Source organism: Temnothorax nylanderi, unplaced genomic scaffold (assembly GCF_030848795.1).
Source record: "Temnothorax nylanderi isolate EJ_2023f unplaced genomic scaffold, tnyl_v1.0 TNYL_tig0068_pilon, whole genome shotgun sequence".
NCBI classification, from domain to species: domain Eukaryota; kingdom Metazoa; phylum Arthropoda; class Insecta; order Hymenoptera; family Formicidae; genus Temnothorax; species Temnothorax nylanderi.
Genome location: NW_027249130.1, coordinates 948,418 through 970,249, shown reverse-complemented (window position 1 = coordinate 970,249; position 21,832 = coordinate 948,418). Strand labels below are relative to the sequence as shown.

Below are 21,832 nucleotides of genomic sequence, written 5' to 3'. Positions count from 1 at the left end.
GGTTAAAAAGAAGATCTTAAAGAAGAAAAACATAATTATTGACAATGACCTAACTTGGAAGGTAAGATAGATACAGGGGGAAATACGTTTGGTAAGGGAGCAGAGGCGAAAAAGGCAAGGGAAACAAGAGTGAAAATCAAATATAGGAAATTACAAGTAATTAAAAGAAAGTTTACATGGAAAGAAGAAGGAGGTTTAAAAGAGGTAAATTTTTGAAGCAGACAGTTCTGCTGGCCCATAAATAGTCGGGCAGAGAGAAAAGGAGTTGTATTGCGACCATTCCTACGGGCTATACGTGTCGGCGGAGTCTCTATAGTATATATATATTATTAAGTAATATTTTCTTTTTATTCAATAATATTATCATTAAATAAAATACTATATCAAAGTAAAACATGTATTGACATCTCGGTATGTTAAATTCAATTCAATTTATATATAATCTTATTGTATTTATATATATAATCTCATTGTATCCAAAAGAATATGGTATACTATCATGGTTCATTCTACTAGATTTTTTCAAAGATATGAAAAACTGTTTCTTAAAACAGTGTCTTTGTATAAATTTAATTTTAAAAGATATATATTTATACATATAACTGAATACAAGTCTGTGTCTATATAGAAAGACCTCTACGAAACTCTTAACTCCAAATTTTTTTTAAATACACTGTCTTTTAACTCGAGGCAAATAATCGTGACATAATTAGCGCAAAATACTAATCTTTTATCTTTAATTGCAAAAAATTATATAATAGGAATAATATAGATGTTTCGTGTACACTACTGATGTTAGAAATCCCCGGCCATCGAAATGAAATCCATTCGATTCCACGGAAAAGATTAAAAGCCGTCTGAAAAAAACGTTATCGCACACACATGCATGCCGCAACTATGTCGTTAACAGTTGTGGTTGAGGGAAAGAGGCAAAGAGTGGGGACAACGATTTCCGAGTATATTCAACAAGAAAACGCAACAGTAGTTTGTTCTATGTCGGATTGAACGGAGATAATGTCGCCATTAATCGTGCTTTGATTCCATCGGTAGTTCGTTCGTCAATGAGTGCTGAACAAGCGGCTTGGGATCGCAAAATCCATTCTTTTCAATAAAAACGATCCTCGCGCACTTCCAAAATATAGATATGTACAACATATTTTCGGATCGCACTGTATTTACATTCGCTTTAATATGCAGCTTGATTCGCTGATAGATTTGGCGACATAGTGACTACGGTGCCATCCACGTACCAGCACATATCAGAAAGCCGAGGCGTTATCATTCAAATTAAATAGGATAATACCTATTGTGCGAAAAGGAATATCGTGCATGTTATACCAGTTTTTAGTCTCCGCTTTCCTGTTCTTTTCCTTGTTTTGCTTCTCGCGAGCGAGAACGAGCGCCTTCCACGATTCCACATCCAAGGCGCGTCTTTCAGCAGCCGTGTCGCGTTATCGCTGAAGCCAGTATCTGTCTGACAGTGTCGTAGGATCAATGAAAATAGCCGATAGTGACTTGAACCGAGTCCGTTCTTGTTCGGATTGTACTTTGTTCCCGCGGGATGGTGCATCCTCCAACTGCAGGTGGTTTCAATGCGACGTGTCGAAAACCGTTAGGGCCAGATAAAATAAAGTTTTCCTAAAGCCCGCGGAGCGCTTTCCACAATGACAGCACCATGTCGTCATAGATTGATGGTGAATTTAGTGTTGACAAAATGACCGCTACTCTGATAAGCCAGAAGGTAATTTGTGCAAGGTAATCCTAAATATAAGTCAGTTAATCTTTTAATTTAGCGGATTGTTGCCGACCGATTGCGTCAATTTAAAATATTACGATGCATTCAGGAATTACGCCCAGGCCCACCTAAGTAATTCTAATGCTATAATATACATGACGTAAACTACAGCTTAGAGTTACCCAGGTTGAATTTCTGAACGCAGCCCTGATGTTTCTCGAATCTCGAGCTTGTCTTTTATTTTACCTTCGAAGTTTTCGCAAATTGTAAAAAAAAATCAAATAAGAATTATGTTTACAAACTGATCTTTCTTTTGTTATTTGAAAAGAGAAGATTAAAAGACAAAAAATTAAACTGGACATTTATATTCTAATTGGAAGTGAGAGAATTTCGTAGCGACTTGATGAATTTATTTAAAGACCCTATAGCCCAGATAGCTAAATGCTGTGAGTTTGCTGCCATGTTGCCAACAAGCAGCTTGTCGTTAATGCAACTAATTTTGACAAACTCGGGACAAGGTGAGACAGCATTATGCTTGTCGGGTTGAACTCATATGAATTATATTTCTATTAACAGCAAATTGATTGCAACGTGACAGCATCAATTTGTGAGGGATTTGTGACAATTTCATATTGTCAACACTTCGTTAGCAACGAGATACAATTAAAAAATTTTATAGCTTGATGACATATACACAATAACGGATGGAAATCATTATATATGTGTTGTTGCCGTCACGTTTGCATCTTGATGCCCAAGATGGAACGATGAATCATTCATTGCTGTCATGTTGCTGACATGTTGCAGACAGCATAACGTACCAATATTGCGGACCGTTTGCTCTTGAAATTGCGTCAACTGATTGCATGTATAAGCAGTCATGTAGCTGTATTTGTAACGTGTTCTATTTCAATGTCAGCAAATTTACAGCAAATATATGAAAACACATGCAATGCATTAGTTTGCTCAATATGCTCTATCACGCTTGGCTATCTGGAAGCTTTCTCGACGAGCGTATTCTGCTGCATGCGGCGTATCGCAGATGTTTTAAGATGTATCTGATATAAAGAATAAGGTGAATTTTCAGCGTAGCGCATGGATATTGTGACATTGGTGCAACAGCAGCATCAAACGCTCGACGGTAATCACCAGGGTTAGAAGGAGCAGGACCACATGAATGGTACTGTTGCGTCTGCCGAGGGTCATGCGGTCGACAGATTTCGCGGCGAGGCTGGATGTTCGACGAAGGAAATCGCGGTCGTAGCTCCGGACGATAGCGATGGAGATTCCTCTACGCAGTGCAGTGACGTTATAAACGACGGCAATGAAGAAGAGGAGACGGATGTCGAGGAAAGCGGCGCCGGCGGCTGGATTATGAATCCGCCGGTATCGACCATCGTCCAGCAGCATCAAGCGTTCGATACCACGAATGGTTACATCGCACTTCCGAACCCCGATTCGTCGAATTTCAGTGACGTCCGCGTAAAGGATTCGAGCAATGTTCATCTGGGTAATGAGGTCAACTACAATGGTCCGGTTACCATTCATGTAAACCATGTCGTTTACACGAATCCTACTCCGAATCAAGATGCGATTGAACTTGACGTTATCTGCCCCTCCGACAATATCTCGGATTTGTCGACGAATAAGGACAACGGAGCTCCAAACGGATGCATTTTTCCGCAAAATACTAAATTAAATAAAGGTAATAGTTAATCGTGCAACGCACCCGTTGCTTTTAGTTTTTCTATATATACTTCTTTCTTTACGTAAGTATACATAGATATGTTTAAGCATAAAATCGCCGGATAACTAAAAAGTACAGATCCCTTATAAGTTTCTGGATCTTAGGGTAACAACAATTTTATATAAGATACAGTTTTATATAAGAAATAATAAATCGCGACTCGCGATATAGATAATGTAAATATCTTTTATCGATATCATCGTAACAAGACATTACTCTTCTTTCCTGATAAAAGAAAATGTACTTTCAATTCTTTCAAACTTATAGTTTGAAAACGTGTGTAATAAATATGTTGTGTATCTGAATATTAAAGAACGAATCAATATTCATCTTGAAAATTTTTAGTATATTAGTAGTACGCAATGATTACTTGCAGACACTGTTTTTAATCTGATAAATTTAAAGACATCATATAGAATCAAATTATCTTTGTTTTATACGTAAACATTTCGTGGTACATGTAAACATACGTGGGTACGTAATAAGCAACACAAAGTGTTGAAATGTTTACATATAAAACAAAGAGAATTTGATTTGGCTGGGTAGCCAGAAATTATTAGTCGAATCGACGTCAATTTGATATCGACGCATTGATAAATAGTCGATGTCAAATACTGATTCATATCTTTGTCATCTCCGATTTCATCATAGTTGTTTTTACGTCAATTAAACAATTGTGAATATTTTTGTAAGATTTCTATTGTCTTTCATCTGGCTCCTCATACAGATGACAAAAATATCAATCCGTATTCGATATCAATCATTCATCGATGCATTGATGTCGATTTGACTAATCATCTCTAGTTAGATAGTAATGATAGTTCTGCGATAGTAATGCGATAAGAATCAATGATGTACAATCTTTATCTATTTTGAAGTAGTTTCGATAATTTCTTCCTTTTAGTACATGTCTGAAAGAAACCTATTTACAAACGTTGACCTGTCAGAGCATGGGGGTTTTCGGAAGAACAGCCATTTCTTCTCTTACGTGAATTATGATAATGTTATCAGAGAACCATTCAAACTGCAACAATTTTTAAAAGTAATTTCAATGTCACGAATATCATTATTTACTTTGACCAGTGGTCTTTGTCATACTATTTCAGAATATAGTTTAATATCGACAATATTTTAAATAAAAAATTGTTACACTTTAGTCGCGCCACAAGAATTAAAGCTAAATATAAAAGAGTTATTTTTATCTCACAGTATATATGTGTCACGTTATCTGACATAGATTGGCGAGATATTACATGCCGCAAATTGTTTACTCGATTGTGAATAGAATAACGGAAAATTGATACCAAACAAGAATTATAATGCTTTACGTGAGGGACTTAATGTAATTATAATATTCCTTTCGTAGTGCTACCCGTTATAATAATTGCGAATGAATTTCATCAAACGATATTAAGTAGCTCGTAAAACTATCGTTCTAATATAGCTTTTTGTAATTATTTTAGTAACGCAATGGCTCTGGACATGGAAACGTGTGGTTTTACCGTGCGTTATAACTTTAATACTTCTAGCTATTGTAGTGCCCATAACTGTACATTTCACTCGTCATTCGGACGCATCGATGACCACAACGCCCGCACCGACCACACCGTTTACACCGACCACACCACCCACAATACCTACACCAACCACACCAACCACACCGGAAATTCCAAACTCATCTACCGAGGGTAATTGTCTATTTGGAAAATTTTTCGTTTTGCAAGCGCGACATGAAGCTAACGTTATGTTATCACGATTGTAAACTTAAAATCTGTATTTTGCAATCTAATATTTGTATTTATTCCATTTATTCGTCTACTTAAAAGCGTGCCTTTTTTTACTCTCCATGTGTCACATATCATATAGGGTAACTCTGGTATATACGCCGCAGCTATAAGGGGAACTTAATTTATCGCCCGTGGAAAAAAACCTCTTATTTGTTCATATTAGTTTATATTAGTAGATATATGATTATATATGATCTTATAAGAAATAGAAAATATAATCTTAAACAATATTATATGGCCATATATGAGAGTATATAATTATATGTATATAACTATATATGTTTTTGAGCGTATATGATTATATACCCGGGAAAAAATACCTCTTATTTGTTCATATTAGTAGATATATAATTATATATGGTCATATAAGAAATGGAATTATAATCTTGAACAATATTATATGGCTATATATGAAAATATATGATTATATCTATGTATATTATTGGAAAAATCTTAATTATAATTATAATAATTTAATAAATAATTTCAACTTACACAATTACTCAACACATAAAATAACGGGATAGATTTTGATTTTTCTATCTAGCGAATATTTCTTCAATTTTACAGTGTGCATTGGTTCTGAGTATGCACAAATTGGGTATACACAAACAAATAATTGCGGGTAAGTATTTACGCGTCGAAGTAATCTAAGTAAGTATTTAATCTAAGTAATCTAAGTAAGTAAGTATTTACGCGTCGAAATAAATAAGTATCAACTAATTTAATCATTTGGACAGACTACAGAAATTTCGATGTTGCAATGGAGACTGTATAGCCAGCGATTTATTATGCGATGGCAAAACGGACTGCAGGGATAAATCCGACGAGACAGAGGCCGAGTGTAAAAGGCCAGAAATTTTGTGTCCTAACTACGCCTTTCGTTGTGCTTATGGAGCTTGTATCGATGGTGATCTACGATGCAACGGAGTAGACGACTGCGCCGATAGCTCAGACGAGGACCAGGGATTATGTAGGACTGGATGGCCGTCAGTTTTACCGTCGGTGCGACCAACAACAGGAACTACACGATCGCCACCGACTCCTGCACCAACACGTCCTTCTGGGACACCTTCTGGCACAAACACTTGCAAAGCACCTCCGCAACCGCAAAACGGTCGCTGGAAGTTACATCGATCGCAATGCTCAGATGGACAGGACTGTAACGTTCCAGAAGGAACGGAACTGGGATTAGGATCTTATCTCGTCTACTCTTGTGATTCGGGATATAAAATAAGAGGTTCGCCCGACGTTAGCTGCAGTATCGGGGGAAAATGGCTTGATATACCAGTTTGCACAGGTATTAAACTAGTAATTATATATTTTTAACTATTTTAAGATAAATAAATATGGATTCTTAAATATTGAATATTTCAGTCAAAGAAATTCATCATCTTCAAAACGATCAGAATTATACATGTTAATTATTGACAATGTTTGTTTGATAGCAATACTCTGCAAAGCTTTAGCCGCACCATCAATCAGACATGAATGTCGGTACGACGATGAATGGATATCATGCAAATCTCCAGTTCCACCAAGAACAGAAGTAACATTGTCATGTGAAAACAGTTATCGACCTGAAACTAATCAACATCTACTGTCCGGACAAGGAACGAACGTGAGATGTAATGCGAATGGTGAATGGGAACCAGAACCTATACGATGTGTTCCAGGTCCGCTCACGATAAATATTTACATTAATGATACTCAACTTGCGTTCCAAACCACTTTTGACAGAAAATGCTACGTTTATTGAAGTGTTGGATGATAGAATCATACATACAAATGCTAATAATCCAAATTATCCGAACATAGATGTTAGAGTACCAAAGCCAAATAATGATACAGCAGCAGATGTGTCTTGGACATGGTCTTAAGATTATAAAAAAATGATAGTACAATTATAAGTAGTAGAATTTCGAACAATATTTTTACATGTGGCATGGTAATCACAAATGTCAGTATCCCCATTGAGATAATTCACATATCTGTGTCATTCCGTATTACAATTTCTATTTAAGTTATGATTTGCAATTGTTTCCTAATGAACCAAAGCTTTAATGAAAGTATTAAAATATAGTTTTTAATTACGCTGTGTATAAATTTATAATTTATAATTTATTAAGTTAAGTGCACATACATACATATACACACATCGAATATATTTAATAAACTATTACGTGACCTCGATATATCTCAATTTCCTTTCCATCCAATTAGTCATAAAATTATCACACAATGACGCGCAATGGTTACGGTTACTGTGAATTATCTCTTCCTATCTCTTTCTAAGACGATTTCTCCAACCGAAATGTTTGTTGTAGTATGCGGCACTCTACCTCTCAATTATCAACCGAAGGTTGTAGGCGGTTTTAGACCGAATATCACGGAATTTCCGTGGCACGCCTCGATGTATCGCGATGAACCAGGCGAGCCAAAGAAATACTTCTGTGGAGCGTCTATCATTCAAGAAAATCTCTTGATAACGGCAGCTCATTGTGTATACGACGAGAACAATAGGCAACCGATTGATGCCAACAAAATTTATATATTAGCGGGAAACCTTTTTCGCGATTACATAACCCCCTTTCACGATCTAAATCTCATTAAAAGAAATCAGGTTTGCAAATGTATACAATGCGATGTAAAGTAATCTGTATAAAATATTGTCGATCGAAATGTTACACATACCTTCTTCCAGGTGAAACGTATTTACATCGCACGAGATTATCTAGGATTCATAGGAAATTACCTGTGGGATGTCGCGGTATTAGAACTCGTCACACCATTTGTATTGTCATCCTATTTGGTTCCTGCGTGCATAGATACTTTAAGCTATGGAAGTGTATTGGAACCGGGTACTTATGGAAAGGTAGCGGGATTTGGTAGAACCGCAACTGGTGAATCTAGCGCAGTTTTACAGGCTCTGACAGTACCTGTAATCTCAGTCAGCCAGTGCAGGTCCGCGAGCCAAAGTGTTAATACGGAACAATTTATCACCAATGATAAGTTTTGCGCAGGCTACACAAATGGTTAGTAAAAAAACATTTATGTGTGTCATAAATCAGCATAACGCTATATTGATATGACATATGTAACAAAAGATGTATGACTAATTCAATTTAAGTAAATGTTATATAAGAAAAGATAATAAGGAAAGAAAAAAAAACAAATTTAAGAATGATTGTTCTACATATGCAAAGATGCAAAAAATAGAAAGATAACTTACATAAGCATTGTATGTTTCAGGTTCTTCCGTTTCTGATGGTGACAGTGGCGGCGGATTAGTCTTTAAAACCAATAATTTGTGGTATCTCCGAGGTATTGTTAGCGTTTGTCTCAGCACGATACAAGAGGGTGGAAATGCTCATTGTGACTACAACATGTATTCCTTATATACAGAAATCTCCAGGTATATTCCATGGATACAAGATGTAATGACAAAAATAGAACAAAATCAGACGCATACATTATGCTCAGAACAATCTTCAACAAGATGTTCCTAAATTTATTGATAGAACTACCGATTATTATGTGCAATCACCAAAAAAAAACCATTTATCTTGTGTGCCATGTATAGTCTACATCATACTTGATAATTATCTTTATTTTTTATTGAATGCGTAATGATGTGAAGTTGCAACTCTGTTAAACAATTAAAGACTCGAGAAATAATTTCTTGTACGTATGTGATAAATGAAATTAATTTCACAATTCTAGCTGCGCTTGTTATTTTATAGGTTTTAGAAATTCTTATTACTTTACAACATAAATGTAGATAGATGACGTAAAAAATGGATGAACAGAAATAGAAATTTAGATACCATACATACTTTCTTTAACTTATTTATATATGCCAAGTTGTACAAAACAGATTTAATAAAAAAAATCTTTACACATTACGTTTATACATAATGTACATACATTTAAATATGTTTTTCACTATATGACACAATATCTACAATAAAACATTTTTTTAAAATGGGAGACGAATGATTCTGTGAAATTGTCGTATAATCATATAAATCGACTATTGCAACTCTTACAAGCACTCGGATTCCTTTAGTGCCTTTTCTTTATTGGATGGTACAGATGGTAGTACAGCTACATCTTTGCCGGGTGAAACTAAACCTGTATCATATATTTCATTATTTTGTATGAAATGTACTAATAAACTCTACAATATTGAGCGGGGGGTGTTAAGCCCCCGGAGGCGAGATTGTTTATAATAGTTCGAAGGACCAGAGGTGTAATCAAAATCCCATCGTGAACAAGTCGTAAAGCGAGAAGGCAAAATGTGCGCATGCAACGAGATACGAAAAAGCGAAAAGCGACTCACCGTAGTTCGCCGCTTCGCCGGTCGTCTGCTGGAGTCCACCGATTCTCGTTCTGTCCGTGGTTATTTCGGCATGCATTCAGCAACAATCAGATAAAGTACAGCGAGAGCAGGCACACTCAAGCGGGTGTTGAGCAAGCAGGCGAGAAATCGGTAAACGTGCGATCGGGCGTTCCCAAAATTTAGATCCGTGTTCCACGGCTACGTGACAATGAGTGCCCGCGGTCCTGCAACGTGCCGCAAGCGAGTAGGTGCTCCCTTTTTGGGGGTAATTGCTGCCGTCGGTGGATGGGCGATGGCAGCACCCATAGGTGAGTCGCTTGATCTCTACCGATCGCGATCCACCGACGTTTCGCGCGAAAGAAAAGAAAATTAAGAACAATAGTACGACTAATCTAAATCAACTATTCAGCAACTAATCAACTATTTACAACTAAAATGTATATACAAGGCGATACGCCAAACAAATATTTACCTTCCATACGTAAGTCTTGCAAACGTTGCTTCAATTTTTCAATCTCTGGATTTGCATCAGGAACTGCGGTGGAAACTTCTACATCATCCTCATCCAACAATTCCGCTAATTCCCTTTCCAATTCGGTCTCAGAGTCTGTGTTGTTTAGTGTTTCAGATAAAACTGTATCTATCTCTTTGTTCTCCTCTAAAACCTGGGTCATCGAATAACAGGTATTACTACTTGTGTTGTCATAAGTAATTGCAAGTAATACATGTACCACGTACAATCACTTACCTCATTAATGTCGTCCATAATGTCTCGAACGTCATATTCCGTTAAACCATTTTGTCCCATTTTCTTCAATACATCGGACCCAGTTTTATAAGCGATAATACCCAGGTAGCAAACACAAGTCATTTTGACGTCAAATACTAGTCATGTTTGTACAAATGACGTCAAATGACCAAAAAGCGACTATGTCTTTAAAAATGACATTATACTGACGTTATTCCATAACATCATTATGACGTCTATTTTTAGTCATTTTTGGTTAGGTTAGTCTATGACATCGGCGACTAATAATGGACGTTTATAAGACGTCATTTCTTAGACCATCTAAAGACGTCATTTTAAAGACGTCTTAAAGTCGTCCAAATAAGGTCTTTTTGTAATATAACTATATTTTTACTTCTTAATATTGTTTAATAAAGTAATAATAAAATAAAAACCACAAAATTAACTGCAATATGTTTGTTTAGCAACTTTATGATTGAAGTGGCGAATTTAAGGTATAAGTGGATGTAGTTGCGTGTGATTATAGTTTTATGATAACTATTTCACGCAGTGTTATAGCTATCAAGAAGATTATCATTACAAGATTTTTGAACACTTTAAAGATGTACCTGTTATAGACAAGTACAGTTAATAAGGAAGCATCAGGGTGAGAAGATCGTCACTGTCCACTAGATCATCGAAGTCAAGCGACTCGGACGCGGTACTGTACTAGGATGGGTGACCGCCTTGAGAGCGGCTATACGCACATGGCATGTAACGAAACAGTTAAAAAAGTTTTTTTTTCTTAGATAAAGAAAAAAAACATTTTTTTATAAACGTTTATCAAGTAGACATTTTAACATTTTAATTTCATAAAAAACATTTCTAGAAACCGGTATGTCGTACAATGGACCTATTTTTGCCGTCAATAAGACGTCAGAAAATGACGTCAATTGTCTGTGACATTAGACCGTCATTTTAACGTCATTATGCCGCCAGTTAGTGACGTCAGGAATGGTCAGTAAAGGACCAAAATTTGACGTCAAAATGACTTGTGTTTGCTACCTGGGTACAGCAGAGTTAGAATGCGCGTCTTCAATATTGGTGATGAGAACGCGCAGATTCGCAAGGGCTTGTGCGCGCTTTTCTATAATATGGTCTTTTCCAATTCCATTTTTCTCCTTATGAGAGATTTTAGAAGCACAACGAATTTACAACGAATTGTAGGTACTTATACAGTTACTGAAGCAATTGCGCGTTTGAGGCCTCGTTATATATATTTTCAGGTGCAACTCGAAAGAAAATTTGAAGAGAGCAATTAAAGTTTTATAATATTACTTAACCCTTAGCTGGCACACTTCACCAGAATCACATAGCTGGCACCCTGGGGTCGTTTCATATCCCAACCACTAAAATGCTTGCTGCGAGAAAGCTATTCATTTTTTTCACTTGAAAAAATTCCAAGATAGTTTTCGAATGTTGTTTTAACAGATGTCATAGGTCATTTTGATAAAAATGTAATATTGAGTATGAAAAAAATTGGAGAACGTAAAAAAAACGAAAAAATTACTATTTTTACTAAAAAATTCATAACTCTTCCATTTTTTCATATTAAGAGCTAAAAATTTAACTTGACACTCTTGAGATACAACACTTTAAGGAAAAAAATAGTTTGATAGTGGTCGTTTCACAAAAGGTATTTATTTGGGGAGTTGAAGAGACGAATTTCAGTCAAAAAAGTACTACTTATTTTTTCAAAGTATGCTTGTTTTTTCCATTGGTCCATCATGTTGTACGATGATTGATTTTTTTTTTAAAGAGCGTTAATATTATTCCGGTTTTATTAGATGGCGTATCAATTACGGCTTCGGCCCATACGCCAACAGCTACTCGAGGAGGATTGTAAGAATAATTTGGACGAAAATCCCTGATATTTTTCATTCATTTTTCTACATTAATTAAGTAAAATTTATTTTTCTAATTTATTTATTTGTTAGATAAATCATAGTTATACATTAACGCTTTTAAAATTACGCTCTATACTCTAGGAGGAGAAGGGTTCTTCGAACTAACAAGACATGGCGCCACAAGTACCATTTTCGTACTATAGGGGGGTTTAAATTAAAGCTGAACTAGGCTGGGGCGTTTAATACCCCACAGTGCCAGCTAAGGGTTAATTTCCAAAAGTTGTAGAATGTATTGATTGTACACATATACGTGTTCAATCTTTTGGTAATGCAAAAATTTGATTAATTATGTGAACATTTACTTATTATGACAATACAATATTATATAAATTATTATTTCATTTCTTAGATGGACCAGATGCTGAAAATTATTTTAAAACGGACCGAAAAGGACGTTTTTCATTTAATGTTCAAGCAGTTTGTCATGCAAATTTAGAAATAACAGATATGTTGCTAGGTGGTCTGGTGCAGTGCATGATAGTATAATTTTTTACAATAGTCATTTAAGAGCTAATTTTGAAAATCATACATATAGAAATGCTTTACTATTAAGAGATAGCGGTTATTTTTTAAAATCATATTTCGAAATTGAATTGTACACTTTCTCCACGTATTTGAAGTAATTTATCTATATTTTAAATATGTTTAAAACAGAAGTTTTTTCTTCCATCTTTGTCTCTGAATTTACAATCTGTATATTAGTTAAAATTAAATTACATAATTTATATGTATCATTGAGTATTATAGTTATTACGAATATACAATTGATTAATACAATAAATAAAATGTTATTGTGTATATACTTAATTTTAAATCTTCCTTTGTGAAATACTCAAATCATTCTTATCAATAAAGTCATTTTTTCCTGAGAATTTATCACAATTTGTAATATCTTACTCTGAATTTAAGGAGATTCCTGATGTACGTTAATAAAATTATTCACATAATAAATTTAGAAATTATGATAAAATAGTATGGTAAATATATATGCATTATACTATTAATATTAGATACATGTATACATTCTAAAGATACATTCTAAAGATTTATTTTCTGTCGTTTTAATAAAACGCGAAAGTTATTAATCTATTGGTGAATTAATCCATTCAATTATATATAAAAGTATATTTTATTTAAAATTTAATAATAAATATTACTCTATTGTGCATTAATCAAGAGACACGGTAGCGTCTCGCGAAGCAAATTGATGTCTAATATTTCGTGGGCGATCAAACCTGAAACTTGTGTTTGGGGTTAATCCGTCAGTAAGCAGTCCGGGTGCATTTCCAAGTCATTTCCGGGCATTTCCAGGCTTACTGCATATGGAATATGGATGAGACGGGAATTACAACCGTTCAGACACCGAATAGAGTCATCGGACGTCGAGGAGTGAAACAATTCGGGCGAGTGACTTCTGCGGAAAGAGGAACCCTCGTAACTATTTTTCTCCCGACTGCTGCCAACCTTCGGTTGGCGAAGACGAGGGAGTATGCGTTTCACCGAGGCCGAATCTTTGTTAGCTTAGTTCTCGATAACTACAACATATTTTGATATGTGCTTCCGTATATAAGTTTCTTATTGATCAAGCAAGGTTTATAGCGTATAATTATCATTAATCGTTGTGTTAATAAAAAAGCGAAAAAACGATATATTACATTTATATGTTCTCTTATTTAATAATGTTTCGCATAAGAATTTTAAATAAATTTTTATATTTTTCTCTTAAAAAACAATTATTAAGATGTATCCTATCATTTTTCAGGATTAGATGTACGTATATGTATTGAAAATGCAGTGTGACGGTTAAACCCCGGCATTTTTTAGATTTCAATTTTTCCACCGTTGTCGATTTTGCTCTATACCGGTTAAACAAAGCGATGTAGATAAAAATTTCCTATATAAATTTTGTAGCTAAAGGTTCACTCTTTACAGTGGTATACCACATTTAACTAAAATTATTTATTTTTTTGTTAAAAATCGGCACCGAAAAAAAACTGACGGTTAGGCCCCGGTCTCCCCTATACAAAAGCATATAATTAAAAGATCAAGAGAAAAATCTTTATATTACATTTTATTGAAAAAAAGAACCCAATCTTAAGATTAAAAAAAAAGACTGGAATATTCTTATTAATCACACTGATATTAACATCAACCAATTTACATTATAACATATAACAAAAAAAATTTACAGATTATTATGATTATAATTTGTTATCTGAAGAGACATAATTAATATTATCAAAGAAAAGACTGATTTGTTAATATTTTAATTAGCGATTGCTTTCATGTGCTATATCGTACTTTTTCGAACTTCTTTTCTTACAATTAATAACTGTATTAATTTATCTTTAGTTTTATCTTCTTTATCTTCGCTAAATCCTAAAATCAACATAATTCCTTTCAAGATATATATTCCCGAGAAACGACTTTACCTGTGCTTCAATTGCTATCGCGATTAAATTCTCTGAAGCTATCGCAAGAGGTAAATCTCAATTGCATTTGTATACCCACATACATATGTAATAATTTTTAACAAATCACATCAGTAAGCATGCATGAATTATCTTTAGCCACGATTACATATACATAAAATACATACACTATCAAATGCAAATAAGTTTTAATCTCGGTTCAAAAGCTTCCAAATCGAAATTACCATATAAATATTGCATTTTGTATAAAAATATCTATTTTAAGCAAATGGGGAACAAATATATTATTCATTTATGTCTTATAAAAATTTTTTTTTTAGTTTATAAAATCAATATATTTCCTCCCCTCAAACATATATCTTTATTAATATTACGAAACCATTGTCAACAAGTTTTTAATCACATGTTTTTTCATTTATTTTATTCGATTTACTAGTTATTTCGAATATTCACGTAGGATCAGTACCTACTCTATATTATTATTGAATATAATATTTTATTTTTATTTAGTAATATTATTATTAAATAATCGATTATTTTATATCAACATGTATAATACTGACGTCTCGGCATGTTAAATTCATTACAATTTATATAATCTCATTGTATCCAAAAAAATCTAATATATTATTGGTTCTCATGCTACTAGATTTTTTCAAAAATATGAAAAATTATCTCTAAAACATTGTTTTTTAAATTTTGGTTTTAAGAAATATAAATTATATATATATAAAACTGCGTGATTATAAGTTTGTTTCCATATAGAAAGACCTTCTCTACGAGAACACTTAATTTTTTTTTAATACAATGCCTCTTTATAATTGGAGGCAAATATCATGATATATAGCGCGAAACACTAATCACTTGTCTTAAATTGCAAAAAATTATATAATAGGAATAATTTGCATGTGCCGTGTATGCAACTCCGGCCATCGAAGTGAAGATACCAATCCGTTCGGCTTCACGGAAAAGACTAAAAGTCGTCTAAAGCGACGTTATCGCACACACATACATGCCGCAGCTATGTCGTTAACAGTTGTGGTTGAGGGAAAGAGGCAATGAGTGGAGCTACAGATTTCTAAGCACATTCAACAAGATAACGCTACAGCAGTCTGTTCTTTGTCGAATTGAACGGAGATAATGCCGCCGTTACTCGTTAGTCGCGTGGCCTTATCGCTGAAGCTAGTATCTATCTAAATGACCGTCAGGATGTCATAAAATCAACGAAGATAAACGATAGTGGTTTGATCGGAGTCCCCTCTTGTTCAGATTGTATCCTTCGTGCCCCCAAGACGGTGCATCCTCCAACTGCAGGTGGTGTCAACGACGTGTCGAAAACGACGAAAACTATTAGGACCAGATCGAATGAAGTTTTTCTTTCCGTGAAGCGCTTTCCACGATGTCAGCACCATGTCATAGATTGATGGTGAAAATAGTATTGGCAAAGTGATCGCCGTCAGCGCGAACGATGAATTGTGCGAGGTAATTCTAACAATAAGTATGAGTCAGTCAATCCTTAATTTAACGGATAATGCGGATTGTTGCCGACCGGCTGCGCCGATGTGAAATACTGATCGTGACTGATGTGTCTTGATTAAGCTTGTCTTTTATTTTACTTACGAGTTCTCGATTTAAATACAATGTATGTTAAAATATGTATTTTTATAATAAACTTCGTTTTTACAGTTGATGTTCAAATTTGTCAAGCTAAGACATGACGAACTGTTATGCCTTCTGGCTGCAATCGGCGGATGTCAATAATTTTAACTGATCAAGAGTTACGCCACGACTAATTAAAAATTTGTCACTGTGATATAGGCAAGCGGGTTACGATTGATCAGCCAGGTTGAACGCAATTTATTCCGCAATAAAATATTTTGAACGGCAAAGATATGATATTGTGATGTTTAGTTCATGCTAGTATATAATTGATATCCATAATTTGTTTACAAAGAAATCAATTCGTTGTAGATGTTTTGCTTCTTATGACAGATACTCATCGTTTTCTTCTCGCCGTTCTTTTTTCACATAAATTCTATTCGAAACATAACCCATTTTAACCAGCGTGAATTTCCATAATCTGTAAAAACGAAGTTTAAATAATATATTATTAATACAGAATTATAAATAGAACAATAATTGTACTGGAACATTTCTGAATTGTTCGCGATGGTTTTTATTTATAAAATAATGTAAGATAAAAGATTGGACGCAAAAAGAGCACAGTGGCGTACATTAACGATATCTAGTGTGTTCGCTTCTGTAAGAATTCTTAATGACCTAAACGGTATAATTTTTAGATATTATGAAGAATTTATTTACTAAAACAGCAATACACATCGGATATATTTAATGTATACGGATATAATTTGTATCGATTTACAATAATTAATAAATATGCGCTATGTGTAAAATGCATAAATGCGATTTACACCGTACGCAGCACGCATAACGTTAGTTCTTGTTATTCCATTAACGGAGGAAATCTGAATAAATTTGCCATACCTGATAATATTTGATTTATCGAACTTTATTTTTAATCTATTTAAGCTTTTTATCATTTATTTTAATTTATTCAAGCTTCTTATCATTGCCGTTTATTGCAATGTTGCTCCCCAATTTTATTAATTCGCGCATTTACGTTTTGTCAACATAATTTTCTTGATTAAAACATTCTATTACTCTATGAGATAAGGACCCAACAGGCACATCCGACAGCCGTCGATTAGAAACGAACTGTTACATTCCTCGTCGATTTTATTCAACGTAGTAATGACCGGTTTCAACAATTAGTAAATTTTAAGCATAATTCAGTTTATATCAGTTCTTTAGTAAACTTATAAAGAGAACTCGGAAACGTAGTAATTCTTTTTAACTAAACAAAATTTTAAATTTAAACTGAAAATGTTTGAGTGTTTTAAATATATCAAACAACGATCTTTGGAAAAATCATTTTTAAGATAAAAGCCGTAGTTTTTCGCAAACTGTTAAACTGTTAAAAAATCCTATATTAACAAAAAAGAATTACGTTTCCAAATTGATCTTTCCCTTGTTATCTGATATGAGAGAAAGAAGAGATAAAGAATTAAACCAGACTATTATAATCTAATGGTGAGAGAATCTCGTAGCGACCTGACGAATATAGATATCTAATGACTCTACAGCTATTTCTCGACGTGCACATTCTGCTGCATGCGGCGTATCGCATTTTAAAACGTATCCGATGTAAAGAAGGTAAATTTTTCGCGTAGCGCATGGATATGGTGGCATTGGTGCAACGGCAACAGCAAGTGCTCGACGGTGATCACCAGAGTCAGAGGGAGCAGGACCACGTGAATGGTACTATTGCGTCTGCCGAGAGTCACGCGGTCGACAGGTTTCGCGGCGAGGCTGCGAGTTCGGCGAGGGAAACCGCGGTCGTCGCTTCGGGCAATGGTAGCATTGGAGATTCCTCTACACAGTACAGTGACGTAGACGACGACGACGAGGAAGAAGAGACGGATGTCGAAGAAGGCGGCGCGGGCGGATGGATCACGAATCTGCCGGTATCGTCGACTATCGTTCAGCAGCAACCAGCGTTCGCCACCACGAGTGGTGATGTCGTCCTACCGAACGCTGATCAGCCGACTTTTGGCGATGTCCGAGTGCAGAACTCGAAGAATGTGCGTCTGGTTAACAAGACCTGCTACAATGGTCCTATTACTTTAAAGCAGTTTGTTTACACGAATCCTACTCCGAAACATGATGCCAGCAGCGCCTTCGACAATACCTCGGATTTGTCGACGAGTAAAGACAACGAAGCTCCAAACGAATGCACCTTTCCGCAAAATACTAAATTAAATAAAGGTAATATAGTTAATCGTGCAACGCAACAGGCCCGTTGCTTTTAGTTTTACTATACTTCTTTCTCTTTGCAAGTATAGATATGTTTAAGCGTAAAATCGCCGGATATATAACTAAAAAGAAACAGATCCCTCATAAATATCTGTATCTTAGGATAACAACAGTTTTATATAAAATGCCATTTTATATAAGAAATTATAAATCGTGACCCACAAAATTGAATTATAATGTAAATATGCTAAGTACAATATATTATAAATTGAATATAATTAATGTAAATATTTTTTATCGATATCATCGCAACAAGATATTACTCTAATATCTTTCCTGATAAAAGAAAATATACTTTCAACACTTTCAAGCTTATAATTTGAAAACGTGTGCAATAAATATATTGAGTATCTAATTATAGAGAATCAATATTTGTCCTAAAAATTTTAAATATATTAGTAGAACGCAATAATTACTTGGTAAATTCAGAGACATCATAGAATCAACTTCTCTTCTCTACGTTTTACATTTAAGCATTTTCGACAATTTGTGTTGAGTACATATTTAGCCAGAAATGTTTAGTCGATTAGACGTCAATCTAATATCGATACAATAATAAATAGTTAATGTCAAAAACTTTATTTAAATCGCAAAAAATCCCTTTAGTATATGCCTTTTTATCTATATTTACAAACTTTCATCTAAACCAGAGAATGAACGTTTTCGGAAGAACAGCCGATATGTCACAAATATAATTAACTACTTCGACTAATGGTCCTGTCACAACTATTCCAGAATATAGTTTTAATATCGACGATATTTTAGATTGAAAATTGTTACACTTTAGTTGCGGCACAAGAATTAAAGCTAAATATAAAAGAGCTATTTTTATCTCATAGTATATATGTGTCACGCTATCTGACATAAATTGGCAAGATATTGCATGCCGCAAATTGTTTACTCGATTGTGAATAAACTAGCAGAAAAGTGACATCAAACAAGAATTATAATACTTTACGCGAGGGGCTTTATGTAATTATAATATTCCTTTCGTATAATACACAGTGCTACCCGTTATAATAATTGCGAATGAATTTCATCAAACGATATTAAGTAGCTCGTAAAACTATCGTTCTAATATAGCTTTTTGTAATTATTTTAGTAACGCAATGGCTCTGGACGTGGAAACGTGCGGTTTTATCGTGCGTTCTAACTTTAATACTTCTAGCTATTGTAGTGCCCATAACTGTACATTTCACTCGTCATTCGGACGCATCGATGACCACAACGCCCGCACCGACCACACCGTTTACACCGACCACATCACCCACAACACCTACACCAATCACACCAACCACACCGGAAATTCCAAACTCATCTACTGAGGGTAATTGTTCATCTAGAAAATATTTTGTTATGCAAGCGCGACACGAGGCAAATGGTATCTATCACGATTGCAAACTTAAAATCTGTCTCCTACATTATATATTTGTATTTATTCGTCTACTTAAAAGCATGTCTTTTTTTACTTTCCACGAGTCATATAATATACTTTAAAACTTTTTGCATTCTTACATATGAGAGTAATATTCTAGATTTTAATGTTAAAATTGACATATGCGTCTGATTGAGATTGCCAAATTCGATGTTAAATTAAAGAGCTTTTAACTATAAATTTGTCTGCATGGTATACCTTGAACTTTTTGTACGATATGTATTTTATTTTCATGACTTGCAGGTAATAACGGGACAGAGACTCCGTTGCGCATTGTCGAGAGGGACGAATGGGGTGCACGGCCACCTTCGGAATCCCTAAGACCAAGGAAGCTGCCAGTACCATATGTAATTATTTGTCACACTGTGACAGCATTCTGTACCACGCAATCAAAGTGTGCAAACCAATTGAGAATTATGCAGGATTATCAGATGAAAAATAATTTTTCGGATATCGCCTATAATTTCCTCGTCGGAGGCGACGGCCTCGCGTATGTTGGCAGAAGCTGGAATTACAAGGGTGCCCATTCCAGCGATTATAACGGCATAAGTATCGGTATTGGGTTTATTGGTGATTTCACTTCGGTTGTACCGCCAAAAACGCAATTAAATGCCGCGCAAAAGCTAATAGAGTTCGGCGTCGAAGCCAAAAAAATTGCGTCTGATTATATACTGTTAGGTAATCGACAAGTTGTGAACTCTGAGAGTCCTGGAGATGCCTTATATAATGAAATTAGAAATAATTGGAAAAATTGGTCACCCTGCCCACCTGACCCGAAAGATTCCTGCAGCTAGCTCGATTGCCAAGTCCGCGTTGACCGTAAACACGGCGTTACACTTGGCAAAATTGTGAACTAAAAGGTGCGAAAAATGACATTAAAAAACTGAATTAGTTTTGCGACCTACAGCGTATTTTTTGTTTCAACGCAGTGTTTTTTTATTTAAAATAATTGTCGTAGTGTTAAAATATACCGACAACTACTATTTTGTTATAATTTAATATTCATCCTCATCCTATTACTCATGTCCGAGCGCGTGGTGACTTCTCTTCATATACATGCTTTGCGCACATAGATTATACACATTGTACATGGGACCTACAGTTTAACGCCGATTCCGAACGGCTATATATTCTTTAGAAAAGTTCTCTTGGCAAGACATACTCTCGGTGGTTTGCCATTGCCTTCCGAGAGAACGAGCAAATATAATTTTTTTAGCTCTACCGGGAATCGAACCTATATATTATATAATTATACATATAATTAAATATAAGTTTGTTTCTTTATACAAAGACCTCCTCTACGAGAGCTCCAAATTTTTTAATAATACTTTTTTAAATACATTGCCTCTTAATTGGAGGCAAATGTCGTGATATAATTAGCATTAATTATTTGCCTTAAACTGCCAACAATTATATAATGAGAATTATATAGATGTTTCGTGTATGTTAGTGGTGTTAGGAATCTTCGGCCATCGAAATGAAGATACAAGTCGATTCGGCTTCGGTGACTAAACCGAAAAGACTAAAAATCGTATAATGCTGCGACGCATATACATGCATGCCGCAGCTACAGTCGTTTTAAGGGAAAGAGACAAAGAGTGGTGCCAATAATTCCCAAACACGTTCGACAAGACAATGCGACAGCAGTCTGTTCCAGTGTCGGATTGAACGGAGATAACGTCGGCGTTACTCGTGCTTTGTTTCCATCATTTCCATCGGCAATTCGATTGTCAGTGAGTGCTTGACAAGCGGCTTGCGATCGTAAA

General features: G+C 34.9%; 3 protein-coding genes across 5 annotated transcripts; 2 read left to right on the top strand and 1 right to left on the bottom strand.

Moving 5' to 3' along the window:
- The first annotated feature begins 958 nt into the window (after positions 1–958).
- LOC139773773 (modular serine protease-like) lies at positions 959–9,174 on the top strand. Of its 3 annotated transcripts, XM_071708490.1 has the most exons (10): positions 959–1,755; positions 2,823–3,440; positions 4,946–5,170; positions 5,840–5,894; positions 6,010–6,569; positions 6,718–6,945; positions 7,597–7,892; positions 7,974–8,304; positions 8,522–8,593; positions 8,675–9,174. In XM_071708490.1, the coding sequence occupies exons 2-10, from the start codon at positions 2,909–2,911 to the stop codon at positions 8,776–8,778; spliced, it is 2,403 nt and encodes an 800-aa protein (XP_071564591.1). In that variant the 5' UTR covers positions 959–1,755; positions 2,823–2,908; the 3' UTR covers positions 8,779–9,174. The 3 variants fall into 3 exon arrangements, with proteins under 3 accessions (XP_071564591.1, XP_071564590.1, XP_071564589.1); XM_071708489.1 differs by having other exon boundaries at positions 961–1,741; positions 8,522–9,174; XM_071708488.1 differs by having other exon boundaries at positions 961–1,755; positions 8,522–9,174.
- Positions 9,175–9,225: 51 nt separating this feature from the next.
- Positions 9,226–12,907, bottom strand: LOC139773777 (uncharacterized). Its single transcript, XM_071708494.1, has 3 exons — positions 10,360–12,907; positions 10,084–10,276; positions 9,226–9,403 (listed from the first exon to the last, which is right to left on the bottom strand). Exons 1-3 carry the CDS (start codon positions 10,480–10,482, stop codon positions 9,315–9,317), a joined length of 405 nt encoding a protein of 134 aa, XP_071564595.1. The 5' UTR covers positions 10,483–12,907; the 3' UTR covers positions 9,226–9,314.
- A 3,000-nt stretch (positions 12,908–15,907) lies between these two features.
- Positions 15,908–21,049, top strand: LOC139773771 (uncharacterized). Its single transcript, XM_071708486.1, has 4 exons — positions 15,908–16,219; positions 17,989–18,583; positions 19,734–19,958; positions 20,310–21,049. Exons 2-4 carry the CDS (start codon positions 17,992–17,994, stop codon positions 20,858–20,860), a joined length of 1,368 nt encoding a protein of 455 aa, XP_071564587.1. The 5' UTR covers positions 15,908–16,219; positions 17,989–17,991; the 3' UTR covers positions 20,861–21,049.
- Positions 21,050–21,832: the final 783 nt, after the last annotated feature.

Excerpts from the sequence above, each read along its gene's own strand:
- LOC139773773 (XM_071708489.1), top strand. The coding sequence starts at position 2,909 with ATGAATGGTACTGTTGCGTCTGCCGAGGGTCATGCGGTCGACAGATTT. Across the intron at positions 5,171-5,839 it reads TCCAAACTCATCTACCGAGG|TGTGCATTGGTTCTGAGTAT; the intron begins GTAATTGTCTAT and ends TCAATTTTACAG. Across the intron at positions 8,305-8,521 it reads TTGCGCAGGCTACACAAATG|GTTCTTCCGTTTCTGATGGT; the intron begins GTTAGTAAAAAA and ends TGTATGTTTCAG.
- LOC139773777 (XM_071708494.1), bottom strand. The coding sequence starts at position 10,482 with ATGACTTGTGTTTGCTACCTGGGTATTATCGCTTATAAAACTGGGTCC. Across the intron at positions 10,277-10,359 it reads TTATGGACGACATTAATGAG|GTTTTAGAGGAGAACAAAGA; the intron begins GTAAGTGATTGT and ends TCGATGACCCAG. Across the intron at positions 9,404-10,083 it reads GCAAGACTTACGTATGGAAG|GTTTAGTTTCACCCGGCAAA; the intron begins GTAAATATTTGT and ends TATATGATACAG.
- LOC139773771 (XM_071708486.1), top strand. The coding sequence starts at position 17,992 with ATGGATATGGTGGCATTGGTGCAACGGCAACAGCAAGTGCTCGACGGT. Across the intron at positions 18,584-19,733 it reads AAATACTAAATTAAATAAAG|TAACGCAATGGCTCTGGACG; the intron begins GTAATATAGTTA and ends TAATTATTTTAG. Across the intron at positions 19,959-20,309 it reads TCCAAACTCATCTACTGAGG|GTAATAACGGGACAGAGACT; the intron begins GTAATTGTTCAT and ends CATGACTTGCAG.